This window comes from Magnolia sinica, chromosome 17 (assembly GCF_029962835.1).
Source record: "Magnolia sinica isolate HGM2019 chromosome 17, MsV1, whole genome shotgun sequence".
NCBI lineage: Eukaryota > Viridiplantae > Streptophyta > Magnoliopsida > Magnoliales > Magnoliaceae > Magnolia > Magnolia sinica.
In genome coordinates this window covers 11,986,057-12,012,768 of record NC_080589.1, presented here as the reverse complement: position 1 = coordinate 12,012,768, position 26,712 = coordinate 11,986,057, and the positions used below count along the sequence as shown (strand labels likewise).

General features: G+C 39.6%; 1 protein-coding gene across 1 annotated transcript in view; it reads right to left on the bottom strand.

The window, feature by feature from the left end:
- LOC131231605 (isoleucine--tRNA ligase, chloroplastic/mitochondrial) overlaps positions 1 to 22,134 on the bottom strand; it is a 57,776-nt gene extending 35,642 nt beyond the window's left edge. The window contains exons 1-12 of the mRNA XM_058227857.1: positions 21,860 to 22,134; positions 18,935 to 19,130; positions 17,801 to 17,955; positions 17,620 to 17,721; positions 13,316 to 13,385; positions 12,305 to 12,417; positions 11,980 to 12,048; positions 11,524 to 11,631; positions 7,094 to 7,244; positions 6,704 to 6,926; positions 6,239 to 6,525; positions 5,976 to 6,112 (exon numbers count right to left, since the gene is read on the bottom strand). Of these exons, the coding sequence (XP_058083840.1) occupies positions 5,976 to 6,112; positions 6,239 to 6,525; positions 6,704 to 6,926; positions 7,094 to 7,244; positions 11,524 to 11,631; positions 11,980 to 12,048; positions 12,305 to 12,417; positions 13,316 to 13,385; positions 17,620 to 17,721; positions 17,801 to 17,955; positions 18,935 to 19,130; positions 21,860 to 21,958 (1,710 nt within the window). The 5' untranslated portion in view covers positions 21,959 to 22,134. The remainder of the gene's footprint in view (positions 1 to 5,975; positions 6,113 to 6,238; positions 6,526 to 6,703; positions 6,927 to 7,093; positions 7,245 to 11,523; positions 11,632 to 11,979; positions 12,049 to 12,304; positions 12,418 to 13,315; positions 13,386 to 17,619; positions 17,722 to 17,800; positions 17,956 to 18,934; positions 19,131 to 21,859) is intronic.
- Between the last annotated feature and the right edge of the window lie 4,578 nt (positions 22,135 to 26,712).

Sequence of the window (26,712 nt, the reverse complement as noted above, 5' to 3'; positions counted from 1 at the left end):
TAATACCAACTAGGTTCTCATACCAAAGCTCATAGTTTCAATTTTTTTCTAAGTTCTCTCAACTGATTATTTCCCACAGGCTCATGCTCTGATACCACCTCTGTTGCGCTCCAAACTCGACCTTCGGCGCAGCTGATCCACGGTGGCCTTCCAATAGCAGCAGCTGCTAATGTTGTTGTGTTGTTTCATTTTATTTTATTTATTATTTTTTCATAAAATATAATATACATATATGTTGACATACACGTGTTGCATATAGGTTCCATGGTAGGTCCCGATTTGGACAAGCTAAAATTGGTGTGGTCCCTTCACTAAGGCAATTGTGACCTTATAAATTGGTTGGATGGCTAGTAAACATCATGGTGGGGCCTACGATCAGTTGGTCCCTCCAATATTTTGGTTCAAGTTAATTTTGTATCTCTCCTTCTTTCATGAATGTGTAGCCCAAGGGCTTGGATTGCATTCAAACTTTATGGTGGGGCCCATTGTTAATGGGTCTCACATCATCATCCTCGTCATCAAAATCATCAACATTATTAGCACCATAGAAACAAAAGAAACTGAAAGGGGTGTGCTCACCTAGCTAGAGGGTTTGATCTCCCTTGTATGATTAGATTGCTTGATTGCGAGGGCTGTTTTGCTTGAAGTTAAGGAGTTGTTTTAGAGTTAATTAGAAGGTGAATTAGGGGCTTAAGATGGGATGGAAAATGATTAACAAAGATAGGAAGTTTGGATGCTAAGTGTCAAAAAATTCAGCCATGACTCGCTTTACATAGGCATGAGCCAATTAACTTGATTAATCCTAAAAATTGTGAGGTGGATGGCTCTCCTCAATTCTTGGGTAATTGTCTCATGATGATTACTTAATTAGAGACTTTTGTTAGTCCACCATCAATTGCTCCCTTACATTTTCTAGAAAATCATGGCCATGTGGACACTTTTCCTTATTTTAAGAGATGTGCCGTTGACTTCACAACACTTACTCTATTAATTCTAGTTTTAGCTCTATATACCTTGTTTTTAAACTTGATTAAAGGATCTTAATAACCATCTAAATGCAATTAAGGATTTTTAGAACATGGTGAGTTAACATAGCTTCCTTGAATCATAGAAACCGTTTGACTTTCAAGGTTTCTCCTTAATTATTTGTTACTTAAGTTAGTTTTGTTTTAAGGGGCAGTTTGGCATTTCTACTAATAAGAGCTTATTTGCTTATTCTAAAAAAATAAGCTCTTATTTTGGAAATAGACTGTTTGGTAAAGCTCTAATTTTAGAGTTTATTATTTTAGAAACTAGCCAAAAAGCTTTTTAAAAAAATAAGTGACTGGGAGGTCACTTTTTCTTTAAGAACTTATTTGGCTTAAGCGGGTAGACATTTTTTGTTAATTTTTAGACAAATTTGTCCTCAAACTTTTTATGTAATTCTCATCTTGCCCTCCTCTCGTCTTTACAATCTCTCTAAGGTGGACCCACAAGATGAGCAACCCATATTGAAGGTGGGGGTCCACATGATGAATGGTCCACATTGAGGTGGGGCCACATAATGCACGGTCACATCAAAGGTGAGCCTAACATGATGGATGGTGGACATTAAAGGTGGGACCATGTGATGGATAGTGCAATTTTAAGGTGGGACCACATAATAAAAGCTTGACATCAAAGGTGGGCCTGCATGATGAACGACCCATATTGAAGGTGCCCCCCACATGATGAATGGTCCACACCAAGGTGGGCCCTACATGATGGATGACCCACATCAAAGTGTGGCCCAGAATGATGGACGATCCACGTTAAGTGGGGCCCCACTTGATGGACAGTCCACATCAAAGGTGGGACCCACAATGGATTATGGACATCAAAGGTGGGCCTACATGATGAACGACCAGTATTGAAGGTAAGGCCCCACATAATGAATGGTCCACATCAAAGTGGCCCACATAATGGACCGAGTGGGCCTCACATGATGGATGGCCCACATCAAAGTGTGGTCCTTCGTGATGGACAATCTACACCAAGTGGGCCCCACCTAATGGACGGTCCACATCCAAGTTCTTGCATGATGGATGGTCCACATCCAAAGTGGCCCAACATGATGGATGATCCACATAGAAATGCTCACCGCACGATGGATGGTGGGCATCAAAAGAGGGCCCCATGATGGACAACCCACTTCAAAGGTGGGGCCCACATGATGGACACGTCAAATGTGGATTCCACATGATGGGTAGTGGACATTGAGGGGAACCACAAAAAGGACAATTAGCATGGATGCCGGGCCCCACGTGATGGATGACCTACATCAAGGTGGGCCCCACATAATGGATGGTCTACGTCAAAGGTCAACCCCTGATGATTAATGGTCCACATCCAAGGCAAGCTTTGCATGACGGAGGGCCCACTTTAAAGGTTTGGCTCACACGATGGACGATCCACATCAAAGGTGGGGCCCATATGATGGAGGATCCACATCCAATGTCCGACATAATGGACGGCCCAAATGTTTTAAAACATAAAGGTTGTAGCCATCCATTCTTTTGCCATTTGGGGCACGGTCAATCTACAATGAGATCCACCAGAACAATCATTTGAATTGCTCTAATAATGGAGTTGTTGTAATCTTTCAAAATGACATCTACCCCTACAAAAAGCTTTTATTTGAATGTTTTTACCAAACGTGCTTATTTCATATAAGAGCTTTTTTTAGTTTTGAAAACCTAATTTTACCAAACAAGCTCATTTAAAACAAGACCTATAATAAAAAGAACTTATTAGATTAGATCTAAAAAGCTCTTATTATATTAGAGTAGAGATGCCAAACGAGCCCTAAGTTTCATGTATGCTTATTGGTGGAATTAGCTTAAATTAGATCATACTAGGTATCATGGTTCTCCTTAAATTAAAGAATAACTTTTGACTTTAAAATAATAAAGTTGGTTACTTTATTAGCCTCCTTAATAATGTAGTTATTATAAGACGGGGTATGTTTATTTTAAAACTTAGATCTTATTTAACTTAAATTAATCATAATGAAATAGTTCCGAGTATGAATTCATTCTTTCATCATGATGATGTCATCCATGCACTTTTCCATGGATATTTGCACATGGATGGGTGTTGGATTCTCTGTGTTATATCTTAAGTTCGGGTGCGTGCATCGACGCGCGATGAGTATCATCAAGTTCGGCGCGATGACGCGGTCACGCTGACATAGGTTTTGGGTTCTCGGGGTTCCATGCACTCAGGTGTGTACTGGAACGCTCAATTCGAGTCCCATGGAAGGTATCGGAGGTTTACAGTTTAGGTAGGTTTGAGTTATGGGTATTACACTGGATATCGTGGACATGAGCTTGAAAGGATACTAGAAGAGATGGGTCGTTACATCTCGAGCAATCCGTTGACCACCATGGAGAATCTTGTGGACCGGATACAATCCCTCATCCACCCCCATTTCTCACCACACCCAATCCTTCCCAAAATGTAATCCAAAAAGGTCTAGCAGACATGGTCGTAAGCCCTATCGATGTCCTACTTACACACCAAGCCTTACGAGCACTCCAAGAATCTAGAATCAATGAACTCGTGGGCTATGAGTGCACACTCTAGAATTTTCCTTGCCGACACGAAAGCGCATTAGTTCTCCACAATGACACTACCCACCACTGACCTGAATCCAGAGGCAAGGGTTTTGGCGAGTATTTTATATGGCCCCCCAATCAAGCTAATAGGCCTAAAATCATTGATCTTTTTTGAACTCAAAACCTTTAGAATAATTGCAATAAAAGAAGTGTCGATATCGCCGACAAACGGGTGCCGTCTGCAATCTCAACTATAAATCCCATCACGTCGTCCTTTACTACATCTCAAAATAGCTAGAAGAAAGCAATCAGAAAGCCATTTGGACCAGGTGCCTTATCCTTGCTTAGAGATTCAACCTCCTACTCGATCATTGTCATACAAAAATTGAGGTTATCTAGCCTTGGCCTCTCCCACTTTTCCCTAGCTAGCATTCTTTTGTAGAAATGCACAACTACCTCACATAACTACTCCTTTTCCCTCAACTCTCCTCCCATCCACTAACAAACAAGAAACTTTTTTGCATCTGGCCCTAGCACTGGCAATGCTATGGAAAAACTTTGTATTCTCATCTCCTACCTTCAACCATATTGCTCTAGATATTTGGTGCCATTTAATTTTTTCCCTCTTTTAAATGGGTTTTGTAATCTTGAGATAGCTTAGCCCACACAACTTTTTCTTTCTCCGATAAATCAGTACTTTCTTCCTGTCTATCTAATTCTTGAATACCCACAAGAATGTTCCCCATCGCCTCCCGACACTCCAAAACCTCTTTCTTCCAATCCAAGTATTAATTTTGCTTTTAAGCATTCGCAATTTTTACATAGCCTAAAGCTAGCATAGCTCTCCACCTCCAACGAAACCACCAATCTTTTACTAACTCTGAGAACCTTCCACTTCCATCCATGCCAATTCAAACCTAAATGAACAAGGCTCCCAATTTTCGTCTTCCACTTCTAATAAGATTGGACAGTGATTTGACACCGGCTTCGGCAGCCCGTGCTGACCCACCAAAGGAAAACGGTCCACCTGTCCCAAAGAAACCAGAAATTCGTCGATCTTGGTCATTATCTGACTTTCTTGCCCATTAGACCAAAGTAAAATTAACCACCCCCATTGGAAGATCAAGCACCTCGTGAAAATTCACCCAATCTGAAAAATCTATCATGCTATGCGTCATTCTCCTCCATTGGATTTTTCAAATGTGAATCCAGTGAAGTTGAAGTCACTGACCACACACCAACGGTCATCGCACCTGCTCCTCACTTTGGTCAGCTCCACCCAGAATTCTTGCCTTTGAGCCACAACATTTGGCCCATAAACTGACATGAAAAGCCAGCGAAAGCCTGAGGAAATCTCCTTAAAAATAACCAACAGACAAAAATTCCCTCCCCACCACTTCTTATCCCACAGGTATGCATTCCACATTACAACAATTCCACCAGCCGTCCTATCCACATTAACTGCCACCCAATCCTTGCTGTTATAGCCCCAAACAGAGTCCAGAAATTTCCTGTCACAGACTGATTGCTTGGTTTCCTGCGAGGCAATGATCTGCACCTTTGATCTTCTACATATCTCTAAAGTTAATTTTTTTAATATAACAAAAAGTGACCGGAATATTTTGTTTTGGTCATGTTTTAACCAGGTCCAAACTTGTTCATGTGTCCAAACAGCCACCTAGCATGCCATGTGTTAATGGGGGTAGCTGATCATGTACCATTTCCATACCATATACTGGAGTGACCCACAATCCAGGTAATGTTTGATTTGAGGATTAAAAATTAGTAGAACCAATAGAGAGTATATCTGTATATGTAATGCAAATATAGTTAAATTGATTACTAGAAGAGTCCTCACGTCAACTTGTTTCGTTACAGACCCTGTTTTCATAATGCAAAAGGATGGAGAAATTGATGGGGATGTTTCAAAAAAAAATTAGAGCTGGGTGTATGATGATAATGGCGCAAGGCAACAATGATGATGATGATGAAACATAAGATACAAGTTGTAGAGGAAGATGGATCATTTTTAGAATTTCATGTGCCATGAAGTTTTCAAAAGCACATTGGCAGCATCAGTTAAAGGATGGCAGCAATCAAATTTAGCAGAGTGCCAAAGCATGTTTACAATCAAAACGGTATGGCCGTTTCTTTTGTTGAAATGTCGAGCATAATGAGCTCTTAGCAATACATATTGCTCCGTCTAAGGCCAATGCAGAATAAGCAAGAAATAAACTCAAGGATATCAACATCCGATGACAAAAACAATGATTGCATCTTGATTCTGCGGATGGGTTGATGCTCAGGATGGCAGCGAGTAGGCAATAAACATAGCTCAAAGACAAGTTGAAAGCAGTACACAACTCAAAATATCAGCATAAAGTGTACAGAAAACAATACCTGTGCTGGAATCCATGTTACTTGATTTATGGCCTCCATAGCAGCCTGCCTGAACCCTACCACAGAAGCAAACCATTGCTCAGTTGCCCTAAATATAGTGGGCTTCTTGGTCCTCCAGTCATAAGGATACTTGTGTTCTGCAGAAGACGAGCAAAAATCAGCAGGAGAGTTCATGAAACTATGCTCAAGCCTCCTGCTTCAGTTTCAAATCAGAAAGGAAGCAACAACTGGGATCCTTTCCACAGGAAAAGATTTCAACTTACTGTATGGCTCTTCCATGACAATTGACATTTTTTCATCCAAATATTTCACAACAGCAGTATTACCATCTCCAAGGACATCTAAACCGCCAAACTGACCAGCTTCTTCTGTGAACTTTCCACCATCATCTACAGGAGAGATAATTGGTAGTCCATATTTCAAGCCCGTTATGTAATCCTCCTGACCATGACCAGGGGCAGTATGGACCAATCCAGTTCCTGATTCAGTTGTAATATATTCTCCCCCAATAACAACAGGGCATTCTCTGTTATCAATCGGATGTATGTACCTGATATTATTGTCAGCAACCAGAAGTTAGGCATATGTATTGGTTGAATTTATCAAATACATAGTCCTGGAACAACTTTGACAGTGCACGTGTCACATTAGCAATGGATGAGCAGTTACATGCCAAAGTTCATTCATAAGCATAATAGAACTTCATACTTTCCATTTCCAGATGCAACCTGCAATTTTCGAGTGCCGATCCCAAAAACGTCTTCTTGACTGAAAGCTTCACTCCCCACTTGGATTGCAATGTTGGCACGAGCTCTGTTGCCACGATGAGAAAAGGCTTCCTTTGCTCGCTTCTCAGAACATTGCCCAGTTTTCCAGTTCCAGGTGATTTAGAAATGTCTTCTAGGTGCATTTCAATGACCGCATATAGAAGCTCAGCATTCACTGCAACAGCTGAACAATGGAGCAAAATATATATTATTGCATGGTCAGTTCTAGAAGGAAATATGTGAATCATGTGATCAACGTCACAACAATTCTTCAGGTGAATCTATTATTTGACTTAAAAATAATTTACAACACCATAAATTTTTTGGAAGAGAAGTTTATCAAACGCTTACCAGCATTTGCAGGAACTGTCCAAGGAGTTGTGGTCCATATGGCCAAGCATAAATCAGGGAAAAATTCCTCCAATAAGCCATTTGATGTTGGAGGTGCACCGACTAACTTAAAAATAGCATATATGCTCTTTGAAACGTGCCCTTCAGGATACTGCATAGAAATTAAATGGAATTAACACTAAACCTAGGAGAGTGTAAGAAGGGGAGAGGGGGAGCTCCCGGGATATGTTCAGAGTCCAAACATAAAAACAATAATTATATGCTCATCCTCATGATGAAACAATTACCTGCCAACTTACTTCTAAAAAAGAGAGTTGCTACAAGTATCCATTTTCAGAGTGACAAATTTGGACGTAAGTGACAAAGTGAATAAAACAAAAGCAACAGAATTACAAGTAATAAGTGACAAATTTACATTGTGACTTTCATTGCATGATGTAATAAAAACTTGTAACAACATATTAAGAAGAATATGGCTTAGGAAGATAACATCAACAATGTTGTCATATGTGATCACATAAGCGATTATGCAATTGCATAATCCCATAATGCCATCCATATGGCATATGCGATGGTCGCATATGGCATATGGATGGCATGCGATTGCATATATCATAAAGCGATCATGCAATCGCATAATGGCATATGCGATTGCATACCCTCCAACAGTCAAAAATCTGACCATTGGAGCTTCTTTTTTCTTTTTTTTTCAAAAGTTCTACTTATAAAAAGGCACTCCCCCCTTCTCCATTTGCAAGATATATTCACTAAAGCTCTCATACACACTCTCTTGCTCTCATTTCATCATTCTAAAGCCCTCCATTCTCTTAATCTCTTTCATAATCTCTTAGTCTTTAGTCTTTACTATTTATTTTTCACTTGAAAGCAAGAATCAAGATCAAGATTCCAAGAAGCAAGAAGAAGAATCACTTCTTTTTTCATTCTTCAAGAAGCAAGAAGACAAGAAGAACACCACCTCTCTCTTTCTTTTTCATTCTCTTTTACTTTCTTATTCACTCTTGCTCTTTCTCTCAATCTCTCCTCTAATCTCTCCTCTTATTCTAATCTCTTATTCTAAATTTCTAATCTCTATTCTACCTTGTTTGATCTATTCTTGATTTCTTTCATCAGAATTATCATTTATCAAGACTCAAGAGACTCAACAACTCACGTCAAGAGTCAAGTCAACAAAGTCTTTTATTTTGTTTCATTGTAAATTTGCAATTGAAGTTACTAGTTTCAGGTTTTTAGTTTCTAGTTTCTTGTTTGTTTCTATTGTCTAGCTTCTTGTTTGTTTGTACTTTCTAGTTTCTTATTTGTTTCTAGTTTCTAGTTTCTAGTTTCTTGTTTGTTTCTAGTTTCTAGTTTATACTCATTTGCATCAAGATTCTACACTCAAGACTTTCAAGTTTCAACTTTAAGACTTCCAAGTTCAAGAGAGGCTTTCAACTTTCAAGACTTTCAAGTTTCAACTTTAAGACTTCCAAGTTCAAGAGAGGCTTTCAACTTTCAAGACTTCCAAGTTCAAGATTCAAGAATCAATAGACTCAAATCAAGACTCAAGACTTCATGTCAAGCGATTTTAAGATTGATTTGTAACTCTCTCTCTCTCTCTCTCTCTCTCTCTCTCTCTCTCTCTCTCTCACACACACACACACACACAAACAATTGTAACTCCATAACCTAGTGACACTCTCTCCTTTCTCTCTCTCTCTCTAAGCATTTAATATTTAGTATTTACTATTTAGTAAAGTAATTAGTATTTAGTATTTTTACTATTTAATTTAGTAACTAATATCTAATTTGATATTTACTATTTAGTAATTACTCCTTACTTTTGAACCCCCTCCCTGCCACATTAGGAAGAAATTATCAACCGATTCTAGCGCTGTCATGAAGAATTGATCCCACAACCTCTTTGCAAGCAGACAGTAAAGGAACAAGTGATTCACCAATTCCTCGCCTCACATACACATCAAACAAATATTTGGAAGAATGAGACCTCATTTATGCAGATGATCTACTGTGAGCACCTTCTTCCTCCTCACTAGCCATGTTAATGCCGCAACTTTTGGAGGGGCACCATAATTCCAAATAAACGATGTGGAAGCAACCCCACCACTAGAGTCAGCCTCACTAAGAAAGATGTAGAAAGATCTCATTGAGAAATTACCAGATTTATCTTTTAACCAAATCATAGAATCTGCATCTGAAGAAACAAGAGAAACCTTTGAGAGCATTTCCAACAAACTGATAGACTCTACAAGTTCTTCATCTCCCAGGTTCCGCCTACACGGTGGGGACCAAACGATCTTCCCTCATATTGAAAAGCATTTCTCTACCCTCAACCCCACCTCCAATGCAATTCCCGCCATTTGTGGAAATAGATCGCTGAGTTTTTAATCCCCCACACATCTATCGACCTAGAATCTAATATTCTTCCCACTTCCCACCACGAAACCGATCATTTCCCAAACTGCAACCGATTTCCAAATGAGTGATGCCCTATAAAACAATGACGACCTAGTCCACTATCCCGTATTTCCTAGCGATCACCCCCCTCCGTTAAGAGCTCATCTCTACCCCAAATCTCCAAACCCATTTTCCTAGCATAGCTAGATTCATATTCTCCAAGCTCCTAATAGTCGCCCCACCCTGATTCCAGGGCTTACATATCTCTTCCCACTTCATAAGATGAAATTTATGGTTGCCATCTGATCCTTTCCATATAAAGCCCCACCTACACGCACTTTTCAAGTAATCCAAATATACATTACACCTACATGTTTAATATCGATATGAATTTTGGTTCCCAGATTATATTAGCAAGTGTGAAAAGACCAATGAAATCAACTAGAAGGCTGTAAGTGTAAAATTACGGAGTTGCGATGAGCCAATGTTGGAATAGTGATCTAAGTTCTCAAAACAAAGGAATGTGATTTTTTTTCTTATTCTTTTTTTAAGTTTCTCCAATTATATGGTCTTAAATCTAACATCCCAGGGAAGGGCCTTGATCATGGGGAAAGGTGTTAAGCATCCTTCTCCACCTGTGCAAACACATGGTCTCTACTTCATGAAATTCCTAGAATGGAAATTTATTTATTTTTTGAAAGGTAACGCTACTGGGGCTTGAACCTTGGTTCACTCACACACACTACACTATCTCTACCAGCTCATCTAAGGAGAATTTTGGCAACAAAAAATGAAAGAAATAAAAATGAAGAGGATTAGACAAAGAATGAGATGATTGAATGGGGTTATGGAGAATTTTCCGTTGAAAGGTGCATGTGTTCTTGATATCCACCGAAGGGTCTTGTCTTGTTCAAGCTCTTCTTGTAGAACTTGTGCTAGGAGTCTTGGATGGGAAAGGAGATCAAAAGAATTCTCTAATTCAGAAGCTAACAAAAGCCATTGCTTGAAACACAATGGGTTGGGGTGGTCTCCTTAGCCACTCAGGACTTAGAAAATTCCCAAGTTTTCAAATCCTAGAGCCATTCTCCGTTGTTCCTGCATTTTTCTATTTTTTTAGGGAACTTTGCTAGAGAGTGGCTAGGTTCCTAAGGTGGAAGAGCTCCTATGACTAGGCTTGAAGGGATGCAAGATCAAGACCCTTCTCCAAGACATGGGTCCCCATTTATAGAGAATGAGGGTGGTTGTTTGGTAATTTAAAAAAGCTGATAGGGTATATTAGATGAGTGACACATGGTACAATCTAAGGGATTCATTGGGGTTAGATCGCAAATTAAAGGTGGTTTGATGAGTGATTGGGGTTGCAAAGGCGAAACTTGGAAAACAAGGGTCATCAGAGTTGAGAAATTGAATTTCCATGACTCAAAAACACATATTAATAGAAAAAATTGAGCTCTCTTGGGCACAGAAATCTCAAGAGGCTCAAAAACCTAAGAGTAGTGTGGAGTGTGGACCCAGACTTGGGTAAGGCTGGGTTGCACACCTGGTAAGGCTGGATTCCACACCTCTTAGGCTTTCTTGGAAAGACTTTTGAAGGTTCCAAGGGGTTTGACTATAAATTGGTTCAGGGTGAGGGGCACTACTCAAACTCACTAACTCCTGCATAATTATAAATCAAGACAAGACCATCTACCTAAATTAAGCTGGATTGAACAATCTAGACCACCCATAAAAGGTGAGGTGCCTACAAAAAGCCATATTTCTTAGCTCAAGATTCAGAAACCAATGTAACCGTGGAGGACTGAGCAGTAAACCCAGGGTAGTTTTCAACTTCGAAACGTCTAAATACAAAACTTACCACTATGCAGAAAGCCACAATGGTAAAATGTGAGTGCGCACGCGCGCGCTGACTCCAGTATTAGAAGTCCTTTCTTTAATGTTACAATATACAACAGTCGTAAGAATAATAACATGCAATTTTGGCAAAACAAGATGTGCACACAGTTGAGAGTGAACCTTACCTCCAACTCAGCCTCCGCAAGAGCAGTGCATGAAGAAGGACTCCAGTGCACAGGCTTTCGGCCTCTGTAGATATACCCATGCATGGCCATCTGACCAAATACTTCAATCTAATAGAGAAAGCATTCACAGAAGAAGAAAAAAAGGACAATTTATTAGTGATTCTGTGCAATCAGAATTAACAATGTCATTCCAGATCAGGCAGAAACAAAAGAAAAAATATAGAAAATCAGTAGCCACTGCAGCAAAAAACATTTACTGATGTGGTCATCATAGACGATGGCAGCAAACATGAAAACTATACACAAATATGAAAAATGCCAAAGTTTAAAACTAATATCTTGAATATCAAGAAGCCAAAAGACAAGACAACAAAAGGTCGCAGTTCCATTCAGAAATTAAGAGGAAAGAAACAACGGAAGGGGAGAGAGAGAGAGAGAGAGAGAGAGAGTATTCACTTGAGCAGCCTCGTACTCTGGAGAGAGTGTTAAATAAGGATTGCTCCAGTCTCCCCATACCCCATAGCGCTGCAAGTATTTAAAGAACAAAATTTTAAGTTTATTTATTTCCCTTAGTCACACTGTCAAGCACACATGTTCATGTGTGTAAAAAACAGCATCTGTCTGCATTCATGTGAGATTAATCTCAAGACAACAGTACATGTAACTTTAAGATGAAGGGAGAAGAGAAGGTCACCAGAGGGAAGGCTACTTTCTAATTGAAGATAAGCATATAAGCATTTGTACCATTAAATAAATATATATATATAAACAAAGTAATGACCTTGAAAGATTTCATCTGATTATTAACAGTGTTTTTGGCAAACTTGGCAGCTTTCTGTCTCAGCTTTAGGGGAGTAAGAGCCTTTCTGGCATCTTGATCCATTGACTGCAGAACTGAAACATTTAAAACAATTGTCAAACAAATCAAAGAAAGTTTCTAACCGAAATAAACCAATAGGAAAGATTAGTGAGAAACATAGTGACAAACACCATGATGCAGCTGCAAACAAATGTCCAGAACTAGTGTCAGCAGATGCTCCAACACTTCAGAACTCTTTCAACATTTGTCAATATTTCATGACATTTCTGAAGTAGTTTCCTTGCAGTATAATGTGACCTTTTCTTTTGTTATCATGTATGAATTGGAAATTGTAAACTGGTCCATGGAAGTCTTTAATTAACTAGAGAGCATGGAAATTATGCAAAACTGTATCTTTAAAAAGAGGTAACACAAATGTAGTGGAGAAAATTCCAGGGAGCAAAGATGCTAAAGGGGGGATTCTCACTGAAACAATCCAGTATAACTAATTCAATTAGAAAAAATAACCTCCCTTTTGTTTGCCTTGCTGCCTTTTCTACACTGTGTCATTTCTCATTGCAAAGCTGCAGTTTTGTGTCATTTTTCCAAGTGGCAAAATATATTTATATTTTTCAGGAAACACGTCCAGTTTTAGGAAGCAGTTCTTCCAGTTTTCAAGAAATGCATTTCCTGCATATTTTGTGGAAATGTGTTCCTGCATGTCTTTTTAAGGATGTGGATCGTGTATATGTCCTAAGTCCAATTTCTCATTAAGTGGATGCTGAGACCCAAAAGAAGTCTCCTGGTAAGCGGAAACTGTATTTATGACTTAACAGTTGTTCTTCTTATATTCAACATTTGCCCTTGATATGCTCAGAAGTTATGGCAAAACGCAAAGCCAATAGCATTAGAAGTACTCATAATTTAGGAGCAGGTGTTATGCACTAACTAAAATTAATAAATGATGAAACTTGTAACACAAGCAATACTTGCCTTTCAATTCAATTGGCAGGCCATGACAATCCCAACCAGGCACATAATGGACTTTATAATTTTGAAGAAGCTGTGCAAACAAAGTAGATGGTGTAAGGACATTATCAGAAAGATCTCTTATTTAAAAATGTGAGTGTGAATTTAATATATTTGTCATTTCTTTCTTTTATTTTCTTTTCTTTTTTAAAATTTAAGATATTCATGAATAAGTATGCATGCAAATCAATTTGACATTTGTGTTCCATCCTACGCTAAAAGACATAAATATTTCACATGGCAAGCATCGAACCAAGGATCTAGCAGATTTATTTCCAGCCATTTACATTCAAAACTTGTGGTGGTCAAAAGGAACAAAAATACCCCTTTGGCAAGCAATTGGGTTTTGCAGAGGTGATGGAGTGAAACGCAGTTAACAGAAGTGGCAACAAGAAGTGAAGCAGGAAGGTTCCCAACCATGAAAATATACCCACGTTGATGCAGGACCGATGTATGAACCAATTAACTTGTGAGATCAAGTAGCCGAATTAAGATATTTAACAAAAATAAACAAACATCGCTATAATGATCACAAATATCATGAAAAATCAGAAGAGTATCATGCATAATCCTAGCCTAAGCTACCAACATCATAACACAAGATCATTAAATAAAAAGAAACTAGGATCTAATAGATGTAGGGACATCCAATTAGCATAGGGTATAGTCTATTTCAAAATGGGAAACCGAATACAACCTAGGGTGAAAATTATAGTTTGGGTAATTTGGGAAAGTAGGAAAATTAGGAATTTTAGGTTTAGGATTAGGGTTTCAGGGATGAAAGGAAGGGGTTTTGATAATAATGGTGGGAAACCAGAAGTGGCGGGTGGGATTCACACGTGTTGACGTACGGTCACACATGTGGCGTGGGAGGATGGGTTTAGGTCAGTTGGGGTTTAGATTATGGATGGGTATGGAAAAGTTGAGTTTGGGAGAATACGAAGATCTGGGATGGGGAGAATGAAGAACCTGAAGGAAATACCTGGATGGGGGAGAAAATAGAAGATGATGTGGGGATAAATGGAGACTTTGCACCTCCGTTGATGAAAATTAGCCTCGCACCAATCTTCCTTCCAAATCGCATGGAAGTATCTTCAAATCACATAAAGATGAAGAAAGCAAGAGCTTTTCTTCTTCTTTTTTTATCACAAAATCCAATGAGAGAGAGGTCACACCCCCCCCCCCCCCCATAGATCAAAGAAGTTTCAAAAATTACAATAATCCCCATGTCTTGTGAATCTTAACGAAAATAGCCCTGGTCTAAATAAAATCAACCAAAACACTCATAATGTGTCTATCTATCTATATGTGTGTGTGTGTGTATCCTAAAAGATGATAAAGTCTAAAACTAATGTGGACAATCAACGATCAATGGCCTAATCATGTAATCCATGCGATCCAACGGCCCGATCATCGCGTCCCTCCGATCCAATGGTCTGGATCACTCCATAAAGCAGTCCATGTGCATCTTCCCAGTGTGGGGTCTTTAGCACGATCACGGGTACTTGTCTAGCCACAGGAAAATCGGTGTGGCCCACCTCCTCCTCTGATACGTACGTAAGGGTGTACGTGACGTGAAGTCCTCATCACACGTATAGCCAAGGTTGGGATCCACAAAGCATCCGATCAAGAATCGAGCATAGGGAAGGAAGGGAAGGCAGTGGGGTGGCTTGTCATTATGGTTGTGTTGTGGGCGATCTAGGGTTAGGAGAATAGACATTGTTTTCAGGATAAGAGCGGATCTGTGGAAGAGGTGGTGAGGAAATTTAAGTTGTAAGAGGTGGGATGGTTGCCTAGCGTGAAAGTTGTGGTCGTTTATAATATTTTGTCTATTTTCAAGTTGTATATTGGGGTTGTTTCCTTCTCCATCTAGCTTTTGCTTTGTCGGATTTCCTGAATAAAAATTTATTATCTTAAAATTAAATAATAAATTTAAAAAATTGGGGCTTTCCAGCCCATGCATGTGGACCTAATAGTTCTAAATCTTCATCTGACTGGCCCTTTAGGTCATGTGTTGGATTGTTGATCACATGGTTGGACTATTTGACCAACCATGGGGCCCAGATGTCCCCTATAAAGCCATGTGTGTTCTATACAAGGAAAATTACTTTTGTTAAGCTTCTTTTTAGTTTTTTTTAACAAGGTTGTAGGAGGAAACTTACTCTCCAAGCAAACCAGGATGTAATTTCTTATGTTTCCCATTCATACAAGGATCTTTATTTTGTAAAGGGAGAAAACCCAATAAATAGGGTGGTCAGTTGGGCCAAATCTCTAAGTGTCTTTGCCAATTTTCCTGTGGATTTTTGTGAAGAAAGCTAGGGAGTAAAGTCCATGGTGTGTATCCAGACTGTCTCTTGTCAAAATGTTCCTAGCTGTAGCCTTAGTGAAACATTTGCTGCTCATTTGTAATAAAATAAGCTTTCAAAAATAACATATAAATAGGGGTCATGATCAGGTTATGGAAACTTGATTGCAACTGTAAATGAAACCTTGTTTTCCCGCAATGGAAATTTGTTATAGAAGAGATATCCTCCTCAACTAAGGTTGAGATTCCTCTAGAAATTAGTGACAGGACTTCCACTATTCTGTCCTTTCTTTATTTCCTGTCTCTTACCTGTTCTTATGATCTAATCTGCTGAAAGTGAAGACCTTGGATTCTTGCTGGAATTCTTGAAATATGATTTCCATTACAAAATTCTGTGCACTCTGAAATCTGAACTTGAATCTAGAATTTAATTTTGAGTTCAGTTTCCCATCAAATTGGTATCAGAGCAAGTTCCAGTCTCTCGGGAACTTGTTCCTCTTCAGACAATCATCTTCAAAACTAGGGGTAAGTGAGGCTGGCAACGCATTGGGCCCAGGCCAAGCAAAATCAAATTTTGATTGACAAGTTCAAAATCCAAACCTAAACCAACCCAAGCCCATCCATTGCCAGGTCAAGGGGTAGGACTCCTCTAGAACTTGGTGGTGAGACTCCACCATCCTATCCTTTCCTCATTTTCTTTATTTCCCGTCTCCTACATATTCATATGATCTAATACGCTGAAAGTGAGTGGGCACATATTAGTGATTACTGGTTTTGAAAATTTTGCCATAATCATTGAAATCTAAACTCCTTAATTACCTAGTATAGTTCCCTGCACTTCTAAATCTCATAATTTTTAGGTTCAGTTTCCCACTAAGCAGGAACTGAAAATGGAAGTGGAATAGCAAATCATAATGGGAGCCAAATCTCCCCATACATACTAGAATCCAAAGCACATAGTGCCACAATACAATCTATAACCGGTGTTACCCAAGTTCGATACAACCAGTGTTGCCCAAGTTCGATACTGGTACAATAAATGGTAGGGATATGGCTTCTCCTCTGAAATGCCCAAGTAACATAGCCTGTAACTGCAGAAGAAATTTCATTGCATTGGAGTGATATTGGCCAAGCACTTTGTGAGAAGAAATTTTCTTTGTTTGGATGGGAAAAAAGCACACTATTTTGAGAGGAAATGGGGAACTACCTCATGAACCTTTGACAGAAAGGCCTGAAGAACTCAAATTCTTGAGAAATTAATCTTGGATACAAGAGTTGTTGAACTCTTCTTATATTCCCTGCTGGCAAATGAACAATAGCACAACCTCAATGGCTTATAGACTCCCACCCCCGAGGGTGGATATGTGGGGGGCCTATGCTTACATGGTTTGGGATCATTTTGTTGGGCGAGCTACTGACTCGTTACCTGGACACTCAAAAATGAGTCCCACCTCTTTGTAACACTTCAGTTTTATGTGTGAGTGCAGTACCTGATTCCATAGCAGGGTAGCATAAGCTAGTGAAGCCTACATTCACACTTGTACGAGTTGCCCTCTGAGCGGTGTGAAAGAGGACAATGCAGATATGCAGGGGCATATTTTTTCGTCCCGGCAAATTTGGTCTTTCCTTTATTCAAACAACAGTGTGTGACTTTGCTGATGGTGATTGATTCTTTTCAATGAGCCATAGGTAATTGATTTAGGATCAGTTCAGGCAATAAAAGCATTGCCCCTCTATAACTACAGTTACTTTTCTCACTTCTCAAGTTTCTCCTCAGATGAACTTCTGAAGTTCAAAACTAAAACGTCAATATAATTATAAATGCATGCATCTATATAAACAATTATTAAAACGCAAGAGAAAAAGACGGTATATGCATGCAACTGAAGCTATCACATATATGTATATAAACTATAACTAAAAACAATCAAAAGAAAAATGTACAGATCCAGAGGAAGAAGACCTTATAGCGGTTGATAATATCTTTTAGAATCTTATTCAAAGCATGGCCTATATGTAGATCGCCATTGGCATATGGCGGACCATCATGAAGAGTAAAGGCTCCCTGCATATGTAATTCTGTGTTAAACAATAAATTAATGTAACTACACAGAAAACAACAACAGGTAAGCTAAGCAACCCACCCCATTATTCCTATCAACCACCCTCTTCAACACCTGATTTTCGTCCCATAGTTTCTGAATTTCTGGCTCCCTTACTACAGAATTTGCCCTCATGGGAAAGGCTGTCTTAGGCAAATCAATAGTGTCCTTATACCTTCCAGCATCCTGCTTTGCACCTGAACAATATCATGCATGCCAGTCCAGAACTCTAAAATGTGGTATTGCATTAACTCTCCAGCAAAAAAAAAAAGGAGCACATTGGAGTATCTTCAACAGCTATTCTCTGGCATTATGGTGCACCACCTTTGAAGGAGGCAGCTTTTGGTTGGCTTGTAGGGAGAAATAAAGTGCTAATGATGGGCAATCTGTGCAAGAGGAATACGGTCCTCCCAAACATGTGCTTGATGTGTTTTAAAGACGTGGAATCGGTGGATCACCTGTTTATCCATTGCTTATTTGCAAGGGAGGTCGGGGATCACTTGCTACAATATTTCGGGGTTTTATGGGCATTTCCATCTTCGATAAAGGAATTTCTCTTAGCATGGCACAGTGGGGGGATAGGGAAATCTGGAAAAAGGATGTGGAGATTAAGCTTGTTAACGATCTTTTGGGCTTTATGGTGGGAAAGGAATGAGCAGTGCTTTAGAAACAAGCAAAGAGATGCTTTTCAAGTCTTTAGAAGGGCTATCCTTAATGCTAAGGAATGGGCGGAAGCTTAGTTTTTCTTCTTTCCCTTTGCAAGTTCTTTCGGGGGATGTTCTTCCTGTTCTAGGTTTATTTTTTGTATATTTGTATTTTTAGGCTTCATCCTTTTTTAATGAAATATCATAATTGTTTCAAAAAAAAAAAAAAAAAGGGAGCCACATTTTTTTTAAGAGAGAGAAAGGCAGGGAGCCACTGTTTACACCAACTTTTTTATAGGTACACACTTTTTCTACTTTTGACAATGCAAAGATACAGGTCACAAGGGTACAGAATTGCACTGCCAACGGCAGAGACAAGGTGTATTTACCATGCAGGGTAGGTGTAAATATCAATTACCTAAAGTATATGATCGAAATGAAAAATAATAATAACACAGACACACAAAGCACCGAGGACTGGTACAGGGTGATCATCTTGATATTGTGCCAACGAGAGTAACTAAGACACTACCTTCCGATGCTTTTTTCGGTGCCATGACCGGTCCACGGGCTCTTCGCTTTGAGAAATAACCTGAATCTTCGCTAGGATAGGTACAAAAAGGCTTTGTGTTTGAGAATAGAGAGTCTTTATGGAGTGAGCTCTTGAAGTAAAAAGTGCTCACAGAAGCAGTTTTGCTAATCGACCAGCAAGTTCTATGTGACAATATCTGAACATAAATAAACAATTGTATTACTTTAACATTAGTATTGATTGAGTGGAACCCACAATTACAAAAGATCGAAGTAAGGACAACAAAATCAAATACTTCAGAAATATCAATATGCAAGACAGGTCAAACTTGAAACTCAACTCAATTGGTCATGTTCACATCTATTTCTTTACTGTTCGAATTGTAATGCATGTACGGTGGGAAATGAGTATAATACGAAAAGTCCCGCAGTCATTCAACAATTTGGACCTGTTTAGATGTGCCATGGATGGATAAGGCCCTGTGTATGTACTATTTGGTGCATCCCGCAAGGCGCGAAGGGCTCCTTTCTGCAGAATCCTCCCAAAATGAGAATGTGCTAGGAACATGCTAGACCCACTGTCATCCAATTCTCATTCAGATGGTAGATGCATGCTCTTCTACATTTAGAATATATTGCAAGCTGGCCCTTGGCAAGCATGAGGGAAAACTTGTTATTTATTTTGCAGGCATGATGATTACATGCCTCTTGATTCAGGCATTTGTTCCTCAACAAAAATGGTCATTGAATAAGTAATGCTTCTCACATATTGCATGGGTTCCTATGCAAAGTGGAGAGAAGAAAATACACAGATTGACGGTTTGGGCAGTCTGATGGAGTATATTTTCATCCATCAACCATCGGCAATGGGGCTCATCAAATGAATGATCTAGATCACTGAATGTTGGGTCCCACCCTTACAAATGTTGTTGCATAAAAACAAGCAGCTAGTTTAGGCCATTGCATGTAAGATGTTCGAAAACGGTAACAGTGCACGTAACGGCCACCACTGTTACCATTATGATACGGGCCGGAACGGCCGTTATGGCCCTTTTTTTAATGAAAAAACTGTTACAGGACCATTACTTGGGCCACCGTTACGGCCTTTTTTTTTTGTAACAGCCGTTATAGCTGTTTCGACCCCATGACGTGTAATGGTTATGACCGTTGCCGTTACGTAATGGTAACCGATTTTGAATACCTTGATTGCATAACATTCATTTGAATTTTCAGGTCTCATCTTTAACCATACAAGGAGAGAGAGAGAGAGAGAGAGAGATCAAAATTATTATATGAGACACTACATACAAGTACTTAGATGTCAAGAGAAAAATTAAGGAACATGGCTCCAAGTCAGTTTTTTTTTTAAATGCCAAAAGGATTTTATTAAAAAGAGATGCCGAAAGGCCAAAAAGGCTGGGATGATGAGGAATCATCGCACAACAAAGATGGCGGAGTTAAGTCCCCAACAAACATCAAAGAACTCCTTATTACAACCCAAAAATACTGATACAGGATGCCCAAGCCTCACTCTAATAAACCCTATCCTCAATCCTAACAATTAAAATCCTATCCTTGCATCCTAGGATTGGGACTTAAACAGTTATTTTATGCAATACCCCTCTAATCACCAACTCCCTTAAATTTGTATGAGTGCCATTGAAGGAGTCTATAAATAGCCTTACAATTCTCAAAATCCAGGCTTATTGATCCTTCCCATGTGCTGAGAAATCTATAGTTCAAGAAAAGGTTGGAGGGGCACAAGAAGAATTCATGGAGAAGAAGACTAAGGGAAGACGGTAGTCTAAAAGGAGCATGACCCGGCTATTTTAATGTGTGACTCTGCTTCAGTTAACTGAAATCACCTTGAGGATTCAAAGCATTTGGGAGATGCAATGAAGATCAACACCCAAGCACAAGAATAGGAGGACATTTTCATTTTTCTTTTGTAGTCATTGTATCTCCTATTTGTATGCACTTCAAATGCAATGGCGATAGCTTGGAGACCAAGAGATCAGGTGAAGGGAGATTTCTAACCCCTTCTTCCTTCATAACCGAACAATACCTTATCACATAATTTTTGGTGGGTCAGTAGATTGGGGTCATTTCCTATTCATCCTTGCATAGTTCTAACTCTCTACACACATCAATCAGCAAGAGCAAGTGGCAACACCCTTTATTCAATCATACACAAGTGATTCGAGCCAATCAAACCCCCCGATGCTCCTTGCAAGGATGCCTACATGCAAAGTGCATCTCAAGTGCCCTTACCCAAGCCCTTCCCCACATGAGGGGTGGAAAGCAGCCTTTGCAAATGTTGTCCCTTTGGTGTTTGAAAACATGGTGAAATAAAATGGAGGCATTTATAACTGCAAATCAATTCTCTTCCCTTTCCAATGCGGGGCCAAAGTTTTATGTCCCATTCTGGAAACATTTGACAAACATCCAAATTCCAAAGATTTTTTAAATGAAATATTTTATACCTTAGATAGATAAAAACAACTTTCACAAATACTGCCGTATATTTTATAGCTCACTCTCTTTTTCTACTTATACTCCCAATAATCACAAACTACTACTGGAACAGTACAACGCTCACACTACTTTAGTACAAAGAGTAGAAAAAGGGTGTGCACACTAAAAAGGATAGGGTGTAAATATCAATCCCTGGTACAAAAAAAAAAATTTCCGGAATTCCCAACTTCAGTGACAAGCCCACATTTTGATTCAAATACTCATTTTTTCTACTTTTTACTGCCAACAAAGTAAATTTATTAATGGAATGTTTCAGTACAAATAGTAGGAAAAGGGGGCATGAATAAAAAAAATGGGGTTGTGAATATCAGTCTCTCATCTAAATACAGAATCAAAGCAACCATACGAGTTCCATGAAAAAGCAGGAATCGCCAGAGAAAGAGAAACTTACTCTGTAAGAAGAAGACGTTTTCATTGCCCTTTTCGAGGATTTGAGAGAGACGGAGATTGACGGAAATGCGGCGAATTTGAGAAAGGAAGCAGCGTCCATGGAAATTATTTCCAGAGGGGTAGATGTTGCTCTTGATAGAGCGAATGAAAGACGAGAACCTGAAGGAGAATAGCCACATGCCTGAGCATTTTTATAGCGTAGATAAGATTTTTTTATTTTTATTTTTTTAAAAAAAGAAAAAAAAGGGAAGGCTTTGGTGCATCGAGCGAAGCAGAGGAACGGATGATTTGATTTTGAAGAGAATGAAAAGAGACGGCCCGAATCGCCTATTGCGCCTGCGCGTAAAACACCCTGGCTGTATGAGGTACAACATGTCTTATACGTTAAATCCACTCCGTCCATAAGGTGATGAGTGTTATTTTAACCGTAAAAATAAAATATCATCGCCCCGATGGGAAAATTGTGAATTTAGTCTTGAAACTGATGAGTTCACGTGGTGTGGCCTATATGAGTCTTTTATTGGGTTATTTTTTGTATTTTCTCTTCATCCTGGTATTTCTTATCTGATTAACGGGTTTGATGAAAGATAAACATGAAGTCGCACAAACAAACATACGGTTAGCATCTCGTCCCTATTATTTTGTATGGTGTGGCCCATCTGAGTTGTGTGTCTATCTGCATTTTGGTTGTAAAGCCTAACATCGAGGACAGAACCCGATAGACGGAGTGGATTTAAATACGACATGGTAGACCCACAAAATTGGGCGTTCTGTGCAATGAGTAAAACATGTGTTGCTGAGGATCCGAATCCGAGTGTCCCGGGGCTGAAAATAGAGAAATTTAGGACTGTGGACCCCACCTTTTAGCCAGCTGTTTTTATGAAAGGAGACAAACTTTGTTTTGCAACTTAGGCCTGCACATGCTGAGACCGAATTTCTGGACGAAAATACCCCTCCTTTCACGGAAACGGATTGGGTACTCCGCCTACCACCAGTTTGCTTTTCCTCTCCCTTTCCATTGCTGCTTCACTGTCGTTGCTTTCACCCCCTTTCCTCACCCCGTTAGAAAGAAAAAAACCCTTTTGTGGGCCCCCTTAGCAACATTTCATCTTCTTCTGAAAATGGTCGGTCCAATAAGAAAGCACGGACAGGTATATTTTAAACTCAGTTGGGCCCACATTGAATGTATGGGTATAGAAACAGATTGGCTACTCCTCACGGTGCTTTGTGGGCCCCACCGTGTCCGGGGCTGTGGTTGGTGCTCTGTGGGCCCCACTATGGTGTACATGGTGGTGGTCGGTGCTCTTTGGCTCCACCATGATGTACGTGGCTGGTGGTCGGTGCTCTGTGGCCCCACCATGGCGTATGTGTGGTGGTCCTTCCTTTGTGGGTCCTACCATGGTGTACGTGGTTAGTGGTGGGTGCTTTGTGGGCCTCACCATAGTATATGTGTTTCATCCATTTTCCATCTAATTTAAGGGGTTGAGCCCCAAATTAGATGGAAATTTGGTTGGTGACCACAGGTAAACAATGGTGATTGGATATCCATCATTTAAATCCTCCCGAGGCCCACCGTATTGTTTATCCGAAATCCAATCTGTTTGGATCATAAAGACCCGATGAAGGCTAAAAACAAAGATCATCTTGACTAATACTTTTATGGCCCCAAAAAGTTTTTAATGATCGATGTTCATTAAACACTATTTCTGTAATGTGGTCCAATTGAGATCGGGATATACCTCAATTTTTGTATAATATGATAAAATAATCTATAAAAATAGATGGCGACATGGATGAAACACATACATCATGATGGGGCCACAGCAGCCAGTGGCTGGTGGTAGGAGGAGTAGTCAATCCGTTTCTGTCATTATATCCACGCGTCCATCCATTTTCCATCTAATTTAAGGGGTAGAGCCCCAAATTGAAGCATATCAAAATATCAAGTGAATCATACCACGGAAACAGTGGGCATAATAATTTTCTACTTTTGCCCCGCTAATTTCATGTTTCTGCTCAATTTCATGTTTGCCTGACTTGTTTTTTCCGCTCAATTTCATGTTTGCCTGACTTAATTTTTAGTTTGTTCTCAATTTCATGTTTACCCGCTCGATTTCATGCTTGCCGCTTAATTTCATGTTTCTCCCGCTCATTTCCATGTTTCCTGCTCAATTTCATACCTGCCTTGCTCATTTCCTAGTATGACCCACTCAATTTCATATTTCCATGTTTGCCCGCTCGATTTCATGTTTGCCCGCTCATTTCCTAGTTTTGCCCGCTCATTTCCTAATTTGCCGCTCGATTTCATGCTTGCCCGCTCATTTCCTAGTTTGCCTCGTTGATTTCATGTTTGCCCACTCAATTTCATGCCTACCCCACTCGATTTCTAGTTTGCCCCGATTTCAGTTTTCCCTGCTCGATTTCATGTTTGCCTTGATTTCTTGTTTGCCCCACTCAATTTCAAGTTTGCCCCCGCTCAAAACCTAAACCTAAACCTAAACCTAAAACCTAAATGTATTCTCAAATCCCTAAACCTAAACGTTAACTTATTCTCAATTTCCTAAACCTTAACCTATAATCCAACTTAAACCTAAACCTATATTGTACACTTGTAACCTAAAATCTAAATGTATTTTCAAATCCCTAAACCTAAACCTTAACCTATTCTCAATTCCCTAAACTTTAACCTATAACCTAACTTAAACCTAAACCTATAACCTACACTTATAACCTAAAACTTAAATGTATTCTCAAATCCCTAAACCTAAACCTACACCTAATCCTAATCTCAACTCCTTAACCTAAACCTAAACTTGAAAACACAAACCTAAACCCGGTCCCGAACCCGATTTCCTAAACCTAAACCTTAACCTATTATCAGTTCCCTAGGGGCCCGTTTGGCCAGTCGGATTGGAAGGGATTGGATTGTATTGGAAGTCAAATCCCAGGATTGGCCTAGCGTGCCAAACAGAGTCGGTGATCTGATCCCAATCCCATGGATCTTAAGACAATCCACTGACAACACCATCATTACCTTTAAATCCCATCCAATCCACCCTAATCCTTTCAAATTTGTGTGGGATGTGTTTGGTTTGAGGTATTGGAAGGGATGAGAAGGTTTAATCCCAGGATTGGTCGGGCATGCCAAACAGACTGGATATAGCAATCCCATGAATCTCGAAACAATCCACCGACAACACCATCATTACCTAGAAATCCATGCCATCCACCCTAATACCCTTCAATCCCTTCCAATCCGCCGGGGTAAATGGGCCTTAAACCTTAACCTATAACCTAACTTAAACCTAAACCTATAACCGACACTTATAACCCAAACCTAAACTTGTAACCTAAATGTATTCTCAAATCCCTAAACCTAAACCTATACATAATCCTAATCTCAACTCCTTAACCTAAACCTAAACCCGGTCCCGAACCTGATTTCCTAAACCTAAACCTTAGCCTATTCTCAGTTCCCTAAAACTTAACCCATAACCCAACTTAAACCTATACCTATAACCGACACTTATAACCTAAACCTAAACCTATAACCTAAATGTATTCTCAAATCCCTAAACCTAAACCTACACCTAATCCCTAAACCTAAACCTACACCTAATCCTAATCTCAACTCCTTAACATAAACCTAAACTTGAAAACTCAAACCTAAACCCGGTCCCGAACCCGATTTCCTAAACCTAAAACTTAACCTATTCTCAATTCCCTAACCCTTAACCTATGACCTAACTTAAACCTAAACGTATAACCGACACTTGTAACCTAAACCTAAACCTGTAACCTAAATGTATTCTCAAATCCCTATACCTAAACCTACACCTAATCCTAATCTCAACTCCTTAACCTAAACCTAAACCTATAACCTACACTTAAATGGGCCCACATTGAATGTATGTAGTATATCCACGCTGTCCATCTAATTTTAGCGGTTGAGCCCTAAATTGAAGCATATCAAAATATCAAGTGAATCATACCACGGGAAACAGTGGGCATAATGATTTTCTAGTTTGCCCCACTGATTTCATGTTTCCCCTGCTCAATTTCATGTTTGCCCCACTAATTTTATAGTTTGCCCCGCTGATTTTCCAGTTTATCCCGCTCAATTTCATGTTTACCCCGCTCAATTTCATGTTTGCCCTCAATTTCATGCCTGCCCTGCTCATTTCCTAGTTTGCCTCGCTCAATTTCATGCTTGCCCCACTCATTTCCTAGTTTGTCCCGCTCAATTTCATGCTTGCCCCGCTCATTTCCTAGTTTGCCCCACTCAATTTCATGCTTGCCCCGCTCATTTCCAAGTTTGCCCTGCTCAATTTAGGACTGTGGACCCCACCTTTTAGCTAGCTGTTTTTATGAAAGAAGACAAACCTTCTTTTGCAACTTAGACCTGCACATGCAGATTACGAATTTCAGGATGAAAATACCCTTTCTTTTCACTGCTGTCCACTTTTCCTCTTCCTTTTCACTGTCTGATTTTCATCTCCCTTTCCACTGTTGCTTTCACGCTGCTTTCACCCCCCTCCCTTCCATGCTCCAGTTCCATGAGAAAGACGAAAAAAACTCATTTTGTGGGCCCCCTTATCAGCATTGTCTTCTTCCGAAAATGGTCGGTCCAGGGAAGAAATCACCCACCACAGGTATATTTTAAACTCAATTGGGGCCAGATTGAATGTATGTAGTATATCCACGGCGTCCATCCGTTCTTCCATCTAATCTTAGCGATTTAGCCCCAAATTGAAGCATATCAAAAGATCAAGTGGATCATACTACAGGAAACAGTGGGCATAATGATTTCCACCGTTGAAACCATAATGGGCCCAACAGTGATGTTTGCTTGTT